At 43.2% G+C, this 19,247-nt stretch overlaps 1 protein-coding gene across 2 annotated transcripts in view; it reads left to right on the top strand.

Moving 5' to 3' along the window:
* DYNC1H1 (dynein cytoplasmic 1 heavy chain 1) overlaps window positions 1–19,247 on the top strand; it is a 415,182-nt gene that overhangs the window by 75,213 nt on the left and 320,722 nt on the right. For both annotated transcript variants that reach the window (XM_030213839.1, XM_030213838.1), the window contains exons 15-21: window positions 12,676–12,795; window positions 13,132–13,371; window positions 14,316–14,471; window positions 14,873–14,986; window positions 16,505–16,615; window positions 16,735–16,944; window positions 17,999–18,145. In XM_030213839.1, the coding sequence (XP_030069699.1) occupies window positions 12,676–12,795; window positions 13,132–13,371; window positions 14,316–14,471; window positions 14,873–14,986; window positions 16,505–16,615; window positions 16,735–16,944; window positions 17,999–18,145 (1,098 nt within the window). The remainder of the gene's footprint in view (window positions 1–12,675; window positions 12,796–13,131; window positions 13,372–14,315; window positions 14,472–14,872; window positions 14,987–16,504; window positions 16,616–16,734; window positions 16,945–17,998; window positions 18,146–19,247) is intronic.

Below are 19,247 nucleotides of genomic sequence, written 5' to 3'. Positions count from 1 at the left end.
CATTTCTCTCCCAAGAAACATTTAAAATTTGTATTTTTCCGATGTATAGCACCAAATCCTGGCTTCCAAGTTGTCTAAGAAAATGGGTTTAATTTTACCCTTTGTAATAAAAGGGTAAAGGGGGAGTAGTTATTAAATGTGGTGACTGGATGATTTTACACTGCCTGTTTGACATGTTTTTGATTATGTAATGATGTGTCTGCCAAGAATGGTAGGTATTACAGTTTAAAAGTTTTAGGAATAAAATTAAGTGCATTAAGGGAATATTGCATAATTTTTGCTCCTCAGCACGTTAAGAGTAGCAAAATCATGCAGTATTTTGCTGTAAACGGGTGTTAGTTCAAGGCACATGTACCAATATTTCAAAATAACTGGGGATTCCAAACAAAATACAAACTACTCTTCCTTGAACACGGTGGGGGATCTTGTTTGATATTAGGGGCCCTTGGCACCCACAGAGCTGGATCCTATGATTCAAGGTAATGCAGGCTACAGAATGAGATGCAAAACATGCAGATTCTTTTCATTATGTAAATCAAATAATGCAGCTTGTGTTGAATTTGAGGAAATTTATTCCTGGGAAAGCTCCATGAACTTTGAGCTGGCCTTTCTTTTTCCTGTCCTGGGGCATCATGGCTAACACGTGACCCAGTGCTCCCAGGCACCATCTTAGGCTGGTGCTGTGGGAGATGTGTGGTCTGAATCCATCAGAACCACACCTCATGGTAGGCTTCCCCTAAGCATAGCCCAAAGCAGTTTGTGTTTGTCTGGGGGGTTCTGGGCAGGAATAATTCCCAGTTACTCCTGTCCCTGGTTCCAAATAGTGCCTAAAACCTCTAGTTTTGTGGTACCCCCACTAGGGATCAGGCTGTAATACAAAAGCAAAAAGTATGTTGGTGGTTTCTTGCTGCTGGGGAGCAGAATAACACTACTTGCAAGTTCTTATTCCTTTACTGCAGGAGTCATTGACCTCTGGTAATATGCCATATTTTACTGCAGCTTAGTAACCCCCACCTTGCTTCCCCTCCCCCCTAAATGGGGGGGGGGAAATAATTATTTGCCTTTAAAAAGAGCCGGGACAGGTTCCTGAGAAGCTGAGCCTTGAGGTTGATTCTATTACTGGGCACTTCAGTTTAGGTATCCAGAGGACATGTGATGAGAGCCTGTTCCAGTGGTTCCCAAACCTGGTCCTAGAGGCACCCCAGCCATTTAGGTTGTCAAGATATCCACAATGAATATTCATGAGAGAGATTTGCATGCAGTGGAGGTAGTGCATGCAAATCTCTCTCATGAATATTCATTGTGGGTACCCAGAATGGGAACCACTGGCCTAATTCTATAATGGCATTGGGGCGCTCAGAATCAATTATATAATACTAGTAAATAAGGCCCGTTTCCGACACAAATGAAACGGGCGCTAGCAAGGTTTTCCTCGGAGTGTGTATGTTTGTGAGAGTGACTTTGTGAGAGAGACAGATTGAATGTGTGTGGCTGCAAGTGTGTCTGTTAGAGAGTGTGTGTGTGAGATTGACAGTGTGTTTGAGTGGGTATGTGAGCGAGAGCGAGAGTGTATGAGAGTGATAGAGTGTTTGACAGTGACTGTGTGACACATAGAGAGTGAATGTGATCGAGTGTGAGACATAGCGTGTGTTGTAGACAGTGTTAGAGAGTGAGAGAGACAGTCAGTGTGTGAGAGAGAGAGAGAGTGTGTGTAAGAGATAGTGTGTGTGACGGAGATACATCCCCCCCCCTCCCTATGTTGGCTGGAAGGACCCCCCTCCGTCTGCATCTGCCACTGTGTTGTCGCAGGACCCCTCATCTCCTTGTCTGGTCAGTCTCCCCCCCTCCTTTCAGGTCTCCCTACAGCCCTTCTCTCAGGACTGTGGGTCGCCCCTCCCCCCTTCACCTGTGCTGTCAGGACCCCCTCCTCCGCCTCCATCTGTGGTCTGTGTACCTGTTCTGGCCCTCATCCTTCCCTCCTTGTGCCTGAACTGTTGCTTAGCCTGTGGCAACAGTGGAGAGAGCTGTGCAGGACCTCCTGTTCCAACCCCCTTGTCATGTTTGTAGAGAAAGAAAAGAGGGAAAAAGAGGAAAAGTGGCATAATGTTTGTAAAAAGGAAGAGGGGCACGGCAGGCAGCGACCAGCTATCAGCTGTGCAAGTGTAAACAAAAGAAAAGAAAAAGGAGTTTTGTGCTGCCTGTTCAGTCCCAGCTCGTATTCTCTCGTATTCGCTGCTTGAAAGGACAGGAGGGGAGGGTGCACAGCAGAAGCTGACTTACTTTGCCAGATGCGAAGCAAAAGCTCTTGCCCTTGTTAAACAAAACAAAACAAAAAGGAGTTTTGTGCTGCCTGTTCAGTCCCAGCTCGTATTCTCTCGTATTCGCTGCTTGAAAGGACAGGAGGGGAGGGTGCACAGCAGAAGCTGACTTACTTTGCCAGATGCGAAGCAAAAGCTCCCGCCCTTGTTAAACAAAACAAAAAGGAGTTTTGTGCTGCCTGTTCAGTCCCAGCTCGTATTCTCTCGTATTCGCTGCTTGAAAGGACAGGAGGGGAGGGTGCACAGCAGAAGCTGACTTACTTTGCCAGATGCGAAGCAAAAGCTCCTGCCCTCGTTAGTTCTACATTCAGCTGCCAAGGCCACCTGAGAAAACAGAGGGAGGAGAAACGGGTGCAGAACTCCTCCAGCACATGTGCACAGCAAAGCGAGTGACGCTCCTCCCGAGTGACCCCTTCGCCTCTGACGCTCCTCCCTTCTTCTATTTGACTTCCCTGATAGGTCCCTCATTGGTGTGATGCTCCTCCCTTTTCCTGTTTCAGTTCCCTTTGATAGGTCAGAGCGGTGCAGCTGTGACGCTCCTCCCTTCTCTGATAGGTCAGGGCAGGGCAGAGATGTACTCTGATAGGTCAGGGCGGGGCAGATTCAGATCATGGCGGCGCACAGATGGACTGTGGTTAAAAGTGGTTACAGAGCTTCGAACATACGAACTTTTGAAGCCTCAAAGTGTGGTTCAGAACGTTCATGGTGCTTTTTATGTCCAGTTGGGGCATGGCGTAGGTCGCAGATGGGGCGTGGCTGAGGGCGGTGGTGAGTAGTCCGAATAGCCAGGAGGACTACAGCAGTTCAGGACTTCACTGCCACAGTTGGAGGGAGCTTCAGAACGTTCAAGGTGGGATTTATTTATATAGATTAATGTAGCATAGTATTAATACTATTTTTCAGTGTTGTTATAATAATGTTATGATGCTTTTGTGTCATGTTTTTTGTACCATAATTTCATTCTTCCTCAGCGAACCTCCAGACCGGTCAAGACGCGTGGGTTATGTCCTCCTACCAGCAGAGGGAGACTGAGAAAACACTAAGCTTTTGAAGCCTGTATATATAACCTGTGCAGAACCTCCACTAGCCAGTATTTTCTCAGTCTCAGCAGAGGTAGTAGTTGACAGCCTGTGCAGTCTCCAATAGTCTGGTGAGATAGTTTGTCATTGGGTTGTAGGATTTTTTTCCTTCCAAACTTTATTCTGTTGCAGTACCCTGTACGTGTGTGTAAAAAAAAAAAAAAAAAGTGCTTTGGGGCCCTGGGTCCGGTGGGGCCCAGTTTTTCCCCCTGGGGTGTTACACCTATGTTTGGGTCCCTCCCCCTGTGCTGCTCTCTATTTCTGTTTGCTTGGCAGCTTTGTGCCTCGGCTGCTTTCTCAGTATTGTAGCCTTGAGTGCCTTACAATTTCCAGATGCCAGAGTTGTAGTGCTGTGCCTTTAAGGGCACTATTTTTCAGTGTTGTTATAATAATGTTATGATGCTTTTGTGTCATGTTTTGTACCATAATTTCATTCTTATTGTAAATCACTAAGAGCTTTTGGTTGCAGTATATAAAAATAAAATTATTAAAATATATAACTGGCGGCATATTTTTTGTTTGTGTCTTCATATGCATATCAGTGATAGAATTTTGGAGGATGGAATAGAAGGGTGAAAAAAAATCTGAATTCCTTAGTGTTCTCACCAGACCAGTCCAGAACCTATGAGTTTTGTCCTTCAATCAACAGATGGTGACAAAATAAGCCCTGCTTGCTTCATCCAATAAGGGCACCATGCAGCCGTAAATGCTCAGTATTTGTCTCCAGTGAATGACGGTGGTTAGACTGGTTACTGAAGCAGCTCCTGACCTAATTGAATTGGGTGACAGTTGAGCAGAGGGGTACCTCAAGGTTTTAAGGTCTGGGGGGGAGGGGGAGACATAGCAAATTTTGATATGGAGCAAGGATAATAGTCATAGGTTTTTCTCTTCTCTGTCTTCCCACACCTCCCCCCCCCCTTGTTCACAGCTGTTTTCTTCTCGTAATTGGATAGGAGGTTGATTTTTCTCACCTTAAGACATAAGAAGAACTCTGATGTGTGTTTTTCCAGGCTACATTAGCAGTTAGTGTAAACAGATGGGAATATTTACCTGTACCGTGAGAAGGCATGATTTCCTGTCTTCAGGTAGCCGCAAGGGAGCTTGGTTTAAAGGTAATATGTTCAGCCTGGCAGCACACTTCTTTCAGAGTACCTAGGCCAAAGCACCAGTCTTTCCTTCCAGCTCAGCCCATGCACCTGAGGTAATATTCAGGGTGTGCTTCAGGATCCAGGTTTCAGTGGAAAGGGATAACTGTACCACACCCCCGGTTTCTCTTCCTTCAGCCGTCTTGTCAAGAGCCTTGAACAGATCTGTATTTTTCAGTGTGTGGCAGCAAGTGAGGTCTTCTACCAGCACCATGAGTAGAGTGGGGAGGGGAGAGGGATCTCTTCCATACAGCTGTCCCAGGAGAGGTCAGATTGCAGCTGCCTTTCTTTGCCAGTGGGAGCAGTTTCCTAAATGGCATTTGGGCATAGTTGCAGGCTCACGTAATAGCGTGGCCTGCGTGGAGATCTCAAATTTCGTTTTAGAGGGAGCACTTGGCAGACGACCACCCTTAGCAGAGTCAGTGGGTTTTTTGATCCCAGTGGCCTCCATTCAAGTGCCAATTGTGAAACAAGCCAAGACCTGACTTAACTAGCTACCTTTTGGGGGTGGGGAGAGTGAAATTTAGTGGTTCCATGCATACCCACAGATAATGGGTATAAGCATGAGAAGAATGGCCATCTTGGGCATCCTTCTGATGTAATCTTTACCAGAGTAGGCCAGCTGCCTGCCTTTGTTGCTTATTCCTCAAGGAGGGTCCTGTCATTGGAAAGTGGTCTCATAGTTTGTAATCTGAAATGACTGCTCCCAGGTATCCCAGTCCTCAGTTTGGAAGGACTTTCTCAAGTCCTTTTTTTATTTTAATGCTGTGAGGCAGCTCAGAAATACTGCTCTTTCCAGTTTTAATTCTAGATTACCTGACTGCATAGCAAGTAGAGATTCGGATGTTTGTTGGTCAAGATTTGTAGTCTGCGCTGTCTAAAGCCTAGAGTTGTACCTCTACTGGAGGAGCGTGTGCACCCAGTGTCCATAAGGACTGGCCCTTCACTAGTCTCATTAAGGAGAGTAGAATGGTTAATTCCTATGCTCTGGGGTCCTTGAGCATGGCAGTTTTTTTTCTTCCTGAGCCCTGTTTCAGTGAGGGAACCCACCATAGAGAAGATCCAAGAGTCTGCAAGACCTTCCCTTTTTATCAAGCCATTTGGTGAGCTGCTTCGCAAGCAGTCCTGCACCTATTTTTGGTACCTGAGTAGGTGGGAAACAGTTAATCTGCCTGACATGACTTAGTTTACAGCTGTGATATCACAGGAGAAAGGGATCTCGGTCCCAGTGTATAGTAGTATTCCTAGCTGGAATCCTTTAGGAAGCAGACTTCTCACCCCTAACTGTTAAGTGACAGAGTACAGTTCTAATGCTTGCTTGCATGGGATCCAGCAGTGCCCGGGCACTACGCTCTTGTTTAATTTGAGGAATCGGTGTATTCCAAGCATTTGGATGTGACATTTGGATTATGTGATTTTTATTACAACTTCTGCAGGAAGTGGGCCATTAATAGCTTTGGCTATTCCCCTTTTATGGCTTTGTAAAGGGGCCTGCAGTTTCCTCTCTGTAATAGTTTTAGTAGACAACATCCTTTGAAAGTAAAAAGCTCTTCAAAGAAGATCTAGGAATCCTAGGGAATATCTTGCAGAAATCCAAGCTTTGTATAAGTTCCCGAGACCAGCCCAAGCTTTTGGAATGATTCTCTAAATATGTACCTGCTATACACCACCTTAGGTGAATCTCCTCATAAAGGTGCTAATAAATCCCAGTAAATAAATAGTTTAAAATAGACTGTATGAAGGATCAAGTTACAAGCTGGGCCATTACAGCTCTTACCACAGTTTCCAATTTGCAATCAAAGAACTTCTCTGAGGTTAAAATTTTGTTCCTTAGTTCACAAAATCATTAATGGAGATGCACCAGCCTACATGTCAGACCTGATAGACTTACCACCCAGGAATGCCAAAAGATCATCCCGCACATTCCTTGATCTGCACTTCCCTAACTGCAAAGGTCTAAAATACAAAATAATGCACGCGTCAAACTTCACCTACTTAAGCACACAGTTATGGAACGCACTGCCGCGCAACTTAAAAATGATCTACGAACTAACGAACTTCCGCAAACTATTGAAGACCCATCTCTTTAACAAGGCTTATCACAAAGATCAACCAATGTGAATATACATAACCCCTCCATACATAGTTAGAAATGTCTTAAAATATCTGCTTGTTATAGTACTATCATGTCTTATCATTATCATGCTGCCAAAAATTTTCTGTCACACTAAATGTAAATTTTCTTATATATTTCCACTATTCATGATGTATTGTAAGCCACATTGAGCCTGCAAATAGGTGGGAAAATGTGGGATACAAATGCAATAAATAAATAAATAAATTAAAAGGATGCCCTGGGGGCGTCACTTCTCTCAGGGATGGCCAGGCACCACCTCCTTCCCTACAGCCAATCACATCCCTATCCTGGTTGTAGCTGTGTATGCTACGCATAATTCTTCTAGATAGAGTGGTGAAAATGCTTCCAGAATTGTCTGAAGAACTGGAATCTATTCAAAATTGAAACCTTAAACAGTAATAGTAGCTATGCTGCAGATACTTATTTTTTATTTTTAAGCAACCTTGCAACTCAATAGGCTTTTTTACTTGTTTTTTTTGTTGTTGTTTTTTTTCAAGCTGCCACATTTTCTTTTCAGTTGACTGGTGTATTCCCTTTGGGCTTGAGCAAGTTCTCCCAAAGGATTCTCTGAGAGCTTTGGTTCTGCCTTTTATTCACCAAGGAGGAGAAGCCAGCTCTGTGGGTGCTTGAGCAAAATTTGGCAGTGCTAAACCCAATGCAAATTACCCTTCCCTGGACATAGTCATTTTGAAAAGTTGGCTCCTATATTGAGTGCATCTGGTTGTTCTGAGCCAGTGCTCTTAAAGACACCAAAGAGATGGCGGCCTGAGTACTATACTACTTTCAATCTCTTGGCTATGTGGCCAGTCCCTCCTGGGACATGCAAGTTTCCTGTCAATGCCTGTATTTCACAGGTGAGAGAATTCACTAAGTTGGTTTTTTTTTTGCTTTGAGTTCAGGGACTATTCAAATTTGATTCTATATCTAGTTGCTTCTTTGCCACATGGTGCTTCCTTCATAGGGCTAGATGCAGGTGCTGGAATTGATGGCACTGTCCATAAATTTAGTCTTGTGGCCTAGGGCTCACATGATGTCATTTTAGAGTTCTCTCTCACTGGTCACTACACTCCTAGAGCTATGTGCAGTCCACCTTCTCTGCTGCAGTTTTCCTGTGATACTGAACTAACCATGAAGGTTTTGGTTAGCTTAATCTATGACATGTCAACATCCTCATATTTCCTAGTAGAAGAGATTCTGGAAGCAATTTGTCTGCATTTTTCTATTACAGCTTGGCTGTTGAGTGGTCGCACTTCAAGCACTGTAGTTTTAAAGGAGCATGTCTCAGCCATGTTTTTTTTGTTTTGTTATTTGTTTTTTTAAAGTCTTGGAACCACTTTTTCTCTTTATCATACTTAAGTTGGGCAAATCTTGACAAGTAATATGCAGAGGAAGCAGTTCTCCCTCTGAATTTTTCATTCATATCTTTCTTTTCTTCAAGACAGAATTCAAATAAAAAAACAGCTTGGCGGTCCTTTTAAAGTTGCAAATTTGTCATGCTTTCCAGGCTGTTTGAATGGCGCTCTTAAGCATTCCATTCATATATAATACACCTCTAAGGTGGAATGCTGTATGCTGTCCTGAGTGGTTTGATACTGCTGCTTAAGGTGTTGGGACTTCTGTCCTTTAACACCCCCCCCCCCCCCCCCCATTAAAGGAGCAGCTTGGAAGACTCTAACAATATGTAATTTTTTTCTCTCTCTTCTAAGAGAATTTTGATCTACAAATTTTAAGATGCACAGATCCCTTTTCTTCAGTTTGCAGAAACAGGAATGTTGATTAAACAATTGTCCTTTCTTCCAAAGGTTGGGTCCACTGTTTCAAGTAGATCAAATCTTTACTTTTGTCCCATATCTCTTGTGTACTTTAGAAACCTATTGAAGTGACCAGGCAATTTCCAGGGTTGGGCAGATTGATTTTTCTTTTTATAGGTGTCTCCTAGCAGCTGAGATCCTGCACCGGCCCCAGCGGTTCTGCAACCTGTGCCCTAGCCGGTACCACAGCCTTTCCCAATGGAGGCACTCAATGAGTACATCTGGGCCTTGCTCCCTGAGCTTTTGGATGGCCTCATGCAGCGATGTACGTCGGTATCGGGGGTGCTTGCGCCTACCATACATCCTGCTGTGGCCCCGCCTGGCCCTCGTTCTGTAGTGCGGCCTCCAGCGCCGCTTACGGCCCTGGTGTCGACTGCCACTCGGGCCGGCATCCCTTCAACATTGGTGGAGGAAGCTTTGCCAGAGTCAAGATATGAGCCAGTTTCTTGATGCTGCTCTGGAGGACATGGTTCTTTGGGCATCGAGGCGGGACTGGTTTCAGACATCCCTGAGGGAGGTGCTATCCAACACAGAGGAGGGAGCGCTCATGGGATTCAGAAGGGGATCCCAGATACGTTTCCTCCAACGAGTCCTATGGGATTCCTTCTGAGCCCTCCCCTGTACCTGAGAGGAGACTGTTGTCAGAGCCTCTCTTTCACTTCTTTTTTTTACCTCTTTTGTACGGGAAATGGCTGCCATTCCATTCCCCATAGAAGTGGAGGATGAGCCCAGGGCCAAGATGCTTGAGGTCCTGGACTACACCTCCCTTCCTAAGGAGGCAGTGATGGCTCCTCCTCCTTGTACAGAACTGGGTGTCCCCTCTGTCCCTGTGGTCCCCAAGAAAATTGACACCCAGTATCGGATCCATGGGGAACCTGGAATGGTGAGGTCTCAGTTACCCCATGACTCCATGGTGGTGGACTCTGCTCTCAAGGGAGCCAGGAGTAGTGGGGACTATGCCTTGGCTTCCCCATCCAGAGAAGCTAGGACCCTGGACTCTTTTGGGAGAAAGGTGTATCAGGCCTCTATGCTTATCGCCTGTGTTCAGTCATACCCAGCTCTTCACTTGCGGAACTCGATGTGGCAGCACTCCTTCTGGAGCAGGCTGAGTCGTTTTGCCAGTTGGTCAAGCAGCAGAAGGCGTATCACAAGTTCTTGGCCAGGAGCACTTACGATACTTTTGATGTGGCATCCAGGATCTCTGCCCAAGTTATAGCAATGCGCAGACTCTCATGGCTGTGTGTTTCTGACCTGGACCATTCTGTTCAGCAGAGGGTGGTGGATGCCCCTTGCTGGGAGATAATCTTTTTGGAGAGAAGGTTGATGGGGTCACTGATCAAATCAAGAAGCATACTGATACTATGTCTTCTCTCTCCCGCCAGGCGTCTTCTGCAACTGTCTCCTCAACCAGGAGGTATTGTGGCAAGTCACAAAGTGCTCCCTATTCCTATTCTAGGTGTAGGTACATTCCCTTGGCTTGCTAGCCTGCTCAGGCTCCCCAGCGCACTCGCTCTCATCAACTGTGCACCCAAGGCCCCTGCCGCTCCTCAGCAAAAGCAAGGGACGAGCTTTTGACTGGCTCCAGCAGAGCATAGCCACAGTCCAAGTGTCCATCCTAGATGACTTGCCGGTTGGGGGGGGGGGGGGGGGGGGGGGAGGTTAAAGGTTTTTTTTTCACCAAAGGTGGCCTCTCATAACCTCCTACCGTTGGGTTCTTCAAATAGTCCGGCTTGGGTACACCCTCAATTTGCTTTCCAAACTTCCAAATTGTCCACTGAGAGCCCATTCTTTCAGCTCTCAGTACAGGCAGGTACTTGCAGAGGAACTTTCCGCCCTTCTAAAGGCCCATGCAGTCAAACCCATTTCACCAGAAGAAGGGCATGGATTTTATTCCAGATACTTTCTTGTGCAGAAAAAGACGGGGATGCGTCCCATCCTAGACCTAAGGGCCCTGAACAAATTCCTAGTCCGGGAAAAGTTCAGGATGGTTTCCCTGGGCACCCATCTTGCCATGATTCAGGAAAACGATTGGCTATGCTCTTTGGACTTGAAGGATGCATATACACACATCCCGATACTTCCAGCCCACTGGAAGTATTTTCGGTTTCAGCTGGGAGCACATCACTTTCAGTATCGAGTGTTCCCTTTTGGCCTTGCGTCAGCTCCCAGAGTCCTTACCAAGTATCTAGTAGTAGTTGCAGTGTCGCTACGCAGACTGGGAGTTCATGTGTTCCCTTATCTCAGTGATTGGCTGGTGAAGAGCACCTCTGAGGACGGTACTTGGGAGTCCATGCGGATGACTATTCGGGTGCTGGAGCTACTAGGGTTTGTTATAAACTACCCCTAGTCCCATCTCCATCCTGTTCCAACAGTTGGAGTTCATAGGAGCCCTGCTCGACACGAGGACTGTTCGAGCCTACCTCCTGGAGACGTGGGTGGACAATCTTGTCTCCCTGGCATCCAAGGTTTGGGCATCGCAGCAGGTCACAGTTAGGCAGATGTTGAGATTGTTGGGCCACATGACTTCCACAGCGCACGTTAAAAGCATGGCACGCCTGCACATGAGATTTGCTCAGTGGACCCAAGCTTCTCAGTGGCATCAAGCCATGGGGGATCTAGAGGATGTCATCTTAGTGTCCCAAGAGCTTGTACACTCTCTTCAATGGAAGACAGTTCGACTCAATTTGACCTTGGGGCTTCAATTTCAAATTCCTCAGCCGCAAAAAGTGCTAATGACGGATTCATCTCTTCTGGGATGGGGAGCTTATGCAGATGGGCTTCACACTTGAGCTTGGTTCCTCCAGGAAACGAGACTTCAGATCAGTCTCCTAGAGCTTTGAGTGACCTGGAGCTCTCTACAGGGTATCGGGGATTGGCTATCCCATCAAATTATCCTAATCCAAACAGACAATCTGGTTGCAATATATTATACCAACAAGCAGGGGGGCACCGGATCTCGCCCTCTGTCAGGAAGCCATCCAGATGTGACATTGGGCTTGCCAACATAGCATGTTTCTCCAAGCCACTTATCTGACAGGTGTAAACAATGACCTAGCCGACAGGCTGAGCAGGATAATGCAACCACACGAGTGGTCTCTAAATATGGGCGTAGACCACAAGATCTTCTCAGTGTGGGACACCCATTCGGTAGGTCTTTTTGCCACTCAGATCAGCCATAAGGTCCCTCAGTTCTGCTTCAGGCCTACGGCAGACTAGCATCAGATGCCTTCCTTCTACATTGGGGGATAGGCCTCCAATACCTCTGATGGGAAAGACTTTGTTGAAACTCTAGCAAGACTGCGGAACCATGATTATTTGGTTCCCTCTTCTTCTGGAATTGTCCTTTGAAGAACCGTGAAGATTGGAGTGTTTTCCAACTCTCATCACACCGAACGAGGGGTTGCTTCTACATCCTAGCCTCCAGTCTCTGGCTCTCACGGCCTGGATGTTGAGAGCCTAGAATTTGCTTCCTTGAGTCTTCCGAAAGGTGTCTCCTGGGTCTTGCTGGCTTCCAGGAAAGATTCCAGTAAGAGGTGTTACTCTTTTAAATGGAGGAGGTTTGCCGTCTGGCTTGACAGCAAAGCCATAGATCCCCTTTCTTGCCCTACACAGACCCTGCTCAAATACCTTCTACACTTGTTGGAGTCTGGTCTGGTGAGAGGCGCTGTCAGGTTAGTGCAGGGGGCCCGATACGGAGGGGGGCGGGAGCGGCGGCGGGGATGGGGGGATGGTGGAGGTTGTTTCACGCGATGTTCCTTTCCAGGTGGCAGTGTCGTCGTCCGACAATTCAGCTCCGTTTCCCTCTCTGTTCCGCCCTCTGACGTCATGACGTGTTGACATGGGGGCGGGACAGAGAGGGAAGTCTGTACTGCGCATTTGCAAGTGAGTACGGTCACTTGCCATTTATATGTTTGATAGGAACATTGGTTATGGAATGTACATTAAAGCATTTTGAACATAAAGACATTGCTACTTGAGACCTTTAAATGGAAAACCTAAATTCTGATTGGCTAGAATAGTAGCTGCTGATTGAGAACTCCTTGTTGGTGCATGTACAAGTGTGTTAAATGAGTGAACTCTTGGTATATCATTTCTTACTATGGAACCTTGATGACTGTGCCAGGGCATCCATTATAAATAAATGGTATTCACTTAAAATCTTGTTAATTTCTCTTTGGTTAATAGTCTCGTCAAGAGTTGGAGCAGCATTCTGTGGACACTGCTAGTACATCAGATGCAGTGACATTCATTACATATGTGCAGTCCCTGAAGCGCAGGATCAAACAGTTTGAGAAACAAGTTGATGTAAGTAGCCACATAAAAATTTTCATGTAATTTAGTTTTTGCTTCTTTACATACATCCTTCTTGACCTAAAAGATGTTCTCAAAATATAGCTTTTCTAGTTATTTGGAATCTTATATTGACACATCCGATCTTTGTACACTTCTCTTTAACAATAGAAAAAAAACAAAAAAAAAGAATCTCTAGGTCATTTTTAGCAGATAATTATGAGCAATGTATAACAATTCAGTAGCAGTATATCACTTAATAAATCAAAATTCAGTGAGCAATTGTGTATCCTTTTCCAATTGATGTGTTTGAAAAATAAGCTGAAACCTGTAAAATTCGTTTTCATGTAGCTTTACCGAAATGGCCAGCGGTTGCTTGAGAAGCAGAGATTCCAGTTCCCCCCTTCCTGGTTATATATTGACAACATTGAGGGTGAATGGGGAGCCTTCAATGACATTATGCGCAGGAAGGATTCTGCCATTCAGCAGCAGGTTGCCAACCTGCAGATGAAGATTGTTCAGGAGGATCGAGCTGTGGAGAGCCGTACCACTGACCTGCTCACAGACTGGGAGAAAACAAAACCAGTTGCTGTAAGTTAAGTGTGTGCTTGGCATAAAGCTTGTTTTGTGTAAATTAACAGAACTTGTGTTAGTGCTAGTCTTTATCTAGAAAAATCTTGTGCGCTGGTTCAGTTCTCAGAATTTATAAGCCTGCTAGCTTTTAACACTCGGAGGAGGGCTTGTTTGTTGCATTATTTCATCTGTGAAACAGTTCTCTCTAAGTAAAACAAGGAGCAGGACTTCTTCTGTTGCTGGTTCTTTCTGATTAGAGTAGCTCACTGTTTAGAACTAAGACTGATGGATAATATAGGGGCCCTTTTACCAAGCTGTGACAAAAGGGGGCCGGCACTGATGTCAGTGCGTGTTTTACACGTGCACCGAGGCCCCTTTTCAGCTGGTAAAAGGGAAGGTCTCGCTTTCCTGCAGGAAATGACAAGGCGGCAAGTAAAGCACCTGAGGTGGCAGTAAGGGCTCCCGCGCTAACCCAGCAGTGACCGGGCAGCGCATGGCACTGCCCGATTACCGCCGGGTACAGTCCAGCACTACAAAAATAAATTAATTATTGTAGCGCCAGAAATGACGGCGCTGTAGAGGTGGGAAGTACCGCCGGGCTGCTGCAGTAGCCTGACAGTACTTCAGTTATGGTGAGCGGTAAGCCTGCGTTGGGCTTACTGCCGCTTAGTAAAAGGAGCCCATAGTGAGAGAAAAAAAATCTTTAAATGTTTTGGCCAGGCTTTTGACAGCAGTACATAATGCATAGTGAAGAAAAGGAGCAAAAAGATCAGATGTGAATGTTGCAAGTCAGTCATTGTGTTTAACTTCATCTTATATTCCTTGCCCAGAACTGAGTATAGGTGGGTTATAAGCACTTCTTAAATAAAATGTGACCCATGTAGAGTAGTTTAGTTTCAGATTAGGTGATAAAGTTACCTACTCCTTCTGGTACATAAGGTAAAATTTAAACATTTTAACAGGGAAGCCTACGACCTGAGGAAGCTCTTCAAGCACTTACCATTTATGAAGGAAAATTCAGTAGATTAAAAGATGATCGTGAAAAATGTGCAAAGGCCAAAGAAGCTCTTGAGCTGACAGATACAGGACTGTTGAGTGGTAGTGAAGAACGAGTACAGGTAAGGCATACTTGAGGTCTTCAAGCTACCTCATGTCCTATTTTCTGTACTGGTCTGGCTTTCTCTTGACTTCTCTCACCTTTTATCTTCTGATGCTGGGGTTTGTGAATTTCCCTACTTGCCTAGCTGTCACCTAACCACAGACTAAAATGATCAGGAAGAAGCCTGTGGCAGGCCAAGCCTTTCTATTGATTTCTGACTAGTGAGTGTGGAGCTCTGTTTCTGCTAGGATCTGACTGTTGTCCCCACATGTATATATGTTGGTCATATTGTGCATCTTAGGGTCAGTGTAAATAAAATTTGTGAACATTTTATTTTTGACGGGCAATAGTAAGTGTCCTGAAACTATAATTGTGTATACACTTTTTCTTGATGCCTCTCCTGCTTCTGAAACCTTTTAGATAGCTTTAGAAGAACTGCAAGATCTCAAAGGAGTCTGGTCAGAGCTTTCCAAAGTCTGGGAGCAGATAGACCAAATGAAGGAGCAGCCATGGGTTTCTGTGCAGCCTCGCAAGGTACGTTTCCAGTGTTCTGTGGTGGAAATTTTTTTATCTTTATTTAAAGTTTCTATAGCATCTTACGAGTCCAAATAGATCATTTAAAAGCAGTTTACAAAATAAACATACAATACATAAAAACATGAAAGTAAACTTGTATTTCTTTCATGTTTTTATGGACTCGTAATTGTGTTAAACTTAATAAAACTTTCTGTTTTTTTATGCATATGTAACACACTCATCCAGGTGGTAAATAATAAATGGCAGTAGTAGTAAAATCACCACAAATAATAATTGAAGAGCAATTAGTAAATACAAAGATCATATAAAAAAATATATTGCTCTTAAAAATTGAGAAAGAGTACCCCACTTATATACTGTTTCTTAATGAATTCGAGCCTCAACTACCCAGGGATAAGTCATAGACTTTTACAACATAAAACCTAGTGGGGCACTGTCTTACCGGCTCGATGGCAGGTTGTAAAAACCGCAGTGGAAAACAAGTCCCTAAGGGAGAAAAAGCCACTGCTGGAAAAAAACCAACTGCCATTAATAAAAAAAAATTAAAACTATGGCTACTATTTTACTCAATTTTTCAAAGTTAAAGAGTTTCAAAGACCTGAGCTGTGCCTCTAATTTAACTTTAAATTCATGCAGTTAGCTTCCTTTAACTGTAGAAATCCAAAGCACAAAGTCAGTAGCGTTCAAAGACCAAAGGCAAAAAGCTCAAAGTCATGATCCTCAATAAGGGGCCCATTTTTTCGCTGAGCTGTTTCAGGAGGTGAAACTTTTCTCAAAATAATGAAAGCAAAAAATTGCGAAGATGAATTTAAAGACGCTCTGCAGTCTTTTCTTTCTTTGCAACTAACTTTCTTGCAGTAAACAATGATCAGTCAGTGTGAGCAGTCATCAGGTACCTGCACTGACTGGCAAGAAGTTGACATTCAAACTGTCTAATCAAGTTCTATGTTCTGTATGCAGATGTCTGTAGTAATTTGTTATGCAATATAATCCTTTAAACTCCATGAGAACCAGCAACTTTAAGTGTCCAGATATGGAAATTTGGAAATAGTTATGAATACAATAGAATGTTTAGCAATATGCAAAAACTATTTTAAAATCTTTTAGAATTATTCAGAATAAAATGGATGTTCTGATGTTTTTGACCATTGTCAGTGTTGCTAATAGTTAAGACGAATTTTATTCATCATGCTTTAGGTACGGCTCTAAATTACATTTGCTAAGAATTTTTTATTTTTATAGTTGTAGGGTTTTTTTTTTTTTAAATACATTTGAAGGACCTGGTTCCAGTGTTTCCCATTGACTAATAAGTCTAAATAGTTAATTTGCAACTGTTAAAAAAAGATCCAATGAAACATTAATTAACCAGTCCTCTCCATTTGTATTTATGGAAATTAGTCATAAGTCTACATGCTTAATATTGTGCGCCTTGATGTGCAGCATTTCTTTATTTACAAAGTGAATTATCAATTTTGATACAAAGATATTGAGAGATTTTCTTTTATTCCCTTATAGCTTCGGCAAAACTTGGATGGCTTGCTAAACCAGCTGAAAAATTTCCCTGCTCGTTTACGTCAGTATGCTTCATATGAATATGTTCAGAGATTGCTGAAAGGTTACATGAAGGTAGATATGTGTAGTTAATATTTTTATAACTTGGATAAATCTTTTGGTTTGCACATGAAGATTGTATTTTTTTCTTTGGAAGGAAGGCTACACATCTTAATGTTTCATTTTTATGTTAGATAAATATGTTGGTGATTGAGCTGAAATCTGAAGCTCTTAAAGATCGTCACTGGAAACAACTGATGAAGAGGCTTCATGTGAACTGGGTTGTCTCTGAACTAACTTTGGGTCAAATATGGGATGTGGATTTGCAAAAGAATGAAGCAATTGTCAAAGACGTGCTGCTTGTAGCTCAAGGAGAAATGGCTTTAGAAGAATTCTTAAAACAGGTTAGTACAACCTAATTTTGGGTAACATCTGTATACCTAGTTCTATCTTGCACTTTATTCCAATTCTGGTTTGGTTTCCAACCCTGCAGAAGTTGGAAGGAATTATACAAAATGGGACAAAGGTCTGTTCCTCTGTTCTGGAGGGAGGGGGAGTTTAATGGAATGAAATTTGGCATATAGATAAAACTAGTAGTGTTCAAAAATAGGCAAAACTGGACCAGGAGTTCCAGAAAAATAATCTGCAACCTGCCCCCCCCCCCCCTCAAAAAAAAATGGTCCAGTGCATTTTTATGGGACCAGGAGTTCCAACTTTTGTAGAATAGAAACTTACATACATTGAAACATAGCTGTTAAATTCATCCTTTTAAACTACCTCTCCCTGTTCTGTAGTTATTCTCATTCATTCTCATTCTCTCTCTCTCTCTCCCCATAGATATAGGGAAATGGGTTGGAAAGAATTACATGAGCCACATTCCTCATTTTCTCCACTTGTAACAGTGTGCATTTATATTTAAAGTTACTTCAAAGAATATTTTGGTGACATCTGGGTGGCAAATGGGGAGGGGAGATAAGTGCTTTAGGGATGCTTTGGGATCATGGCGTTGTATTGGGTAGGTTGGTTTTTAATCTGATGTGAGATAATCTGTTGTAAAACTGCTCTGGGGGTGGCTTTTTTACTTTGGGGGGGGGAGGAGGATGTGATATAGAAGAAATAAATGATACACAGATTAGATTGATTTCCAAGTTCATGGGTGTGCTTTCATGTGGTTCTGATATGCTTAGTAAACAATCAAGGCTACAATGATAGTGAAACCTTTTTTTTATTTAGCTGTTGGGTGCACTATGGAACATGTGATGGTGAAGATTAAATTGTGCAGTTCTCTGTAGAAATTTAATAAAATGGACAAATTAACTTTCCTCTTACTGGGGTAATTTTAGCGGTTTCATAATGCTGTGGTGCATATGTCGATCATTAGATAAAACTAATGCAAGTTTGATATTTTTACACTAGCATCTTTTATGTAACAATGTTTTTTCATTCTTTCCACTGAAGATCAGAGAAGTATGGAACACCTATGAGCTGGATTTAGTTAATTATCAAAACAAGTGTCGGTTGATTCGTGGCTGGGATGACCTCTTCAACAAAGTTAAAGAGCACATAAACAGTGTTTCTGCAATGAAGCTATCTCCATATTACAAGGTATTGTAGAATGTCAAAATGCACTTGATCGTTTTTTTTTTTTCAGAAGAGTATATAGACAAATGGGGAAATGAATATAGGAAGAAACATACCTACCCACAAAGAATTGCATAATTACTTTAAACCAAATGTGCCTTTCAACTGGTAACACTGTAGAAAAAAAAGCTCCTTCAGGATAACATGATCAAATAATCTTACATGCATCAAACTGAGCAGCTGCATTCTGGATAAGTTGCAAATGTTTAAGATAGTAGTCTAATGTTGCAATAGTACATTACAATAATCCAGGGGTTTAAGAATCCAAGACTGCAAAACAGTTCTAATGTAAGAGGCCTAACAAAGAAGAATACAAAGAAAATGAGAGGCTCAAATATATAAGAAAAATTTGGAATATAAAGTGATAGCAAATTCAAATAAACATATTCTTCTCAATGGCTGAGATCTGGGTTCTTAAATGCACCAGAACCTTTTTCAGATTGTAGCATAGAAATCTCCAGTAGGATGTTATTTTCTGGTCTAGAGCAGTGAAATTAGTTATTGTAGAAGTCAGATTTACAGACATCCTGGATTTTATTGAAAAAGTTTAGCATAGTAAATGATGTCAGATCAGTTGCTGGTTTGCCTAGTAAGATGACTGGTTGTACCTGCTGCTCATTGTAAGTTACACTCCTCTGTGTCCTTGTATGAAGCATGAAGATCACTTCAGTTTTGCTATATTGGGATTCTCTGCTCCACGTCTCTGAATTCTGTCACTGTTTTTGTCCCTACCACCTCCACAAGGAGTGCGTGCCAAACATCTACCCAACCTTTTCATGAAAAAATATTTCCTGAGGTTACTCTTAAGTTTACCTCCTTGCAACTTCATGTCCACTGGTTCTACCACTTCCCTGTCTTGGAAAAATTTGTGTATTAAGTATTAATAACCAATATTGAAGAACGTCCAATACACAGGTTTTCCTTTAAAAAAAACTTGTCTCCCTTATCTTGAATTTCTAAACTTTCCACTTTGTCTAGCAAAATTCCCAATATTGACATTCCCTGAGCTCAGTGGCAAGAGACAACTGTGGTATTCTCTGTGGTAATAAATATTGAAAGCAGGCCC

This window comes from Microcaecilia unicolor, chromosome 9 (assembly GCF_901765095.1).
Source record: "Microcaecilia unicolor chromosome 9, aMicUni1.1, whole genome shotgun sequence".
Classification (NCBI taxonomy): Eukaryota; Metazoa; Chordata; class Amphibia; order Gymnophiona; family Siphonopidae; genus Microcaecilia; species Microcaecilia unicolor.
Note: the sequence above shows the minus strand (reverse complement) of the source record. Positions and strands in the feature narration are given on the sequence as shown.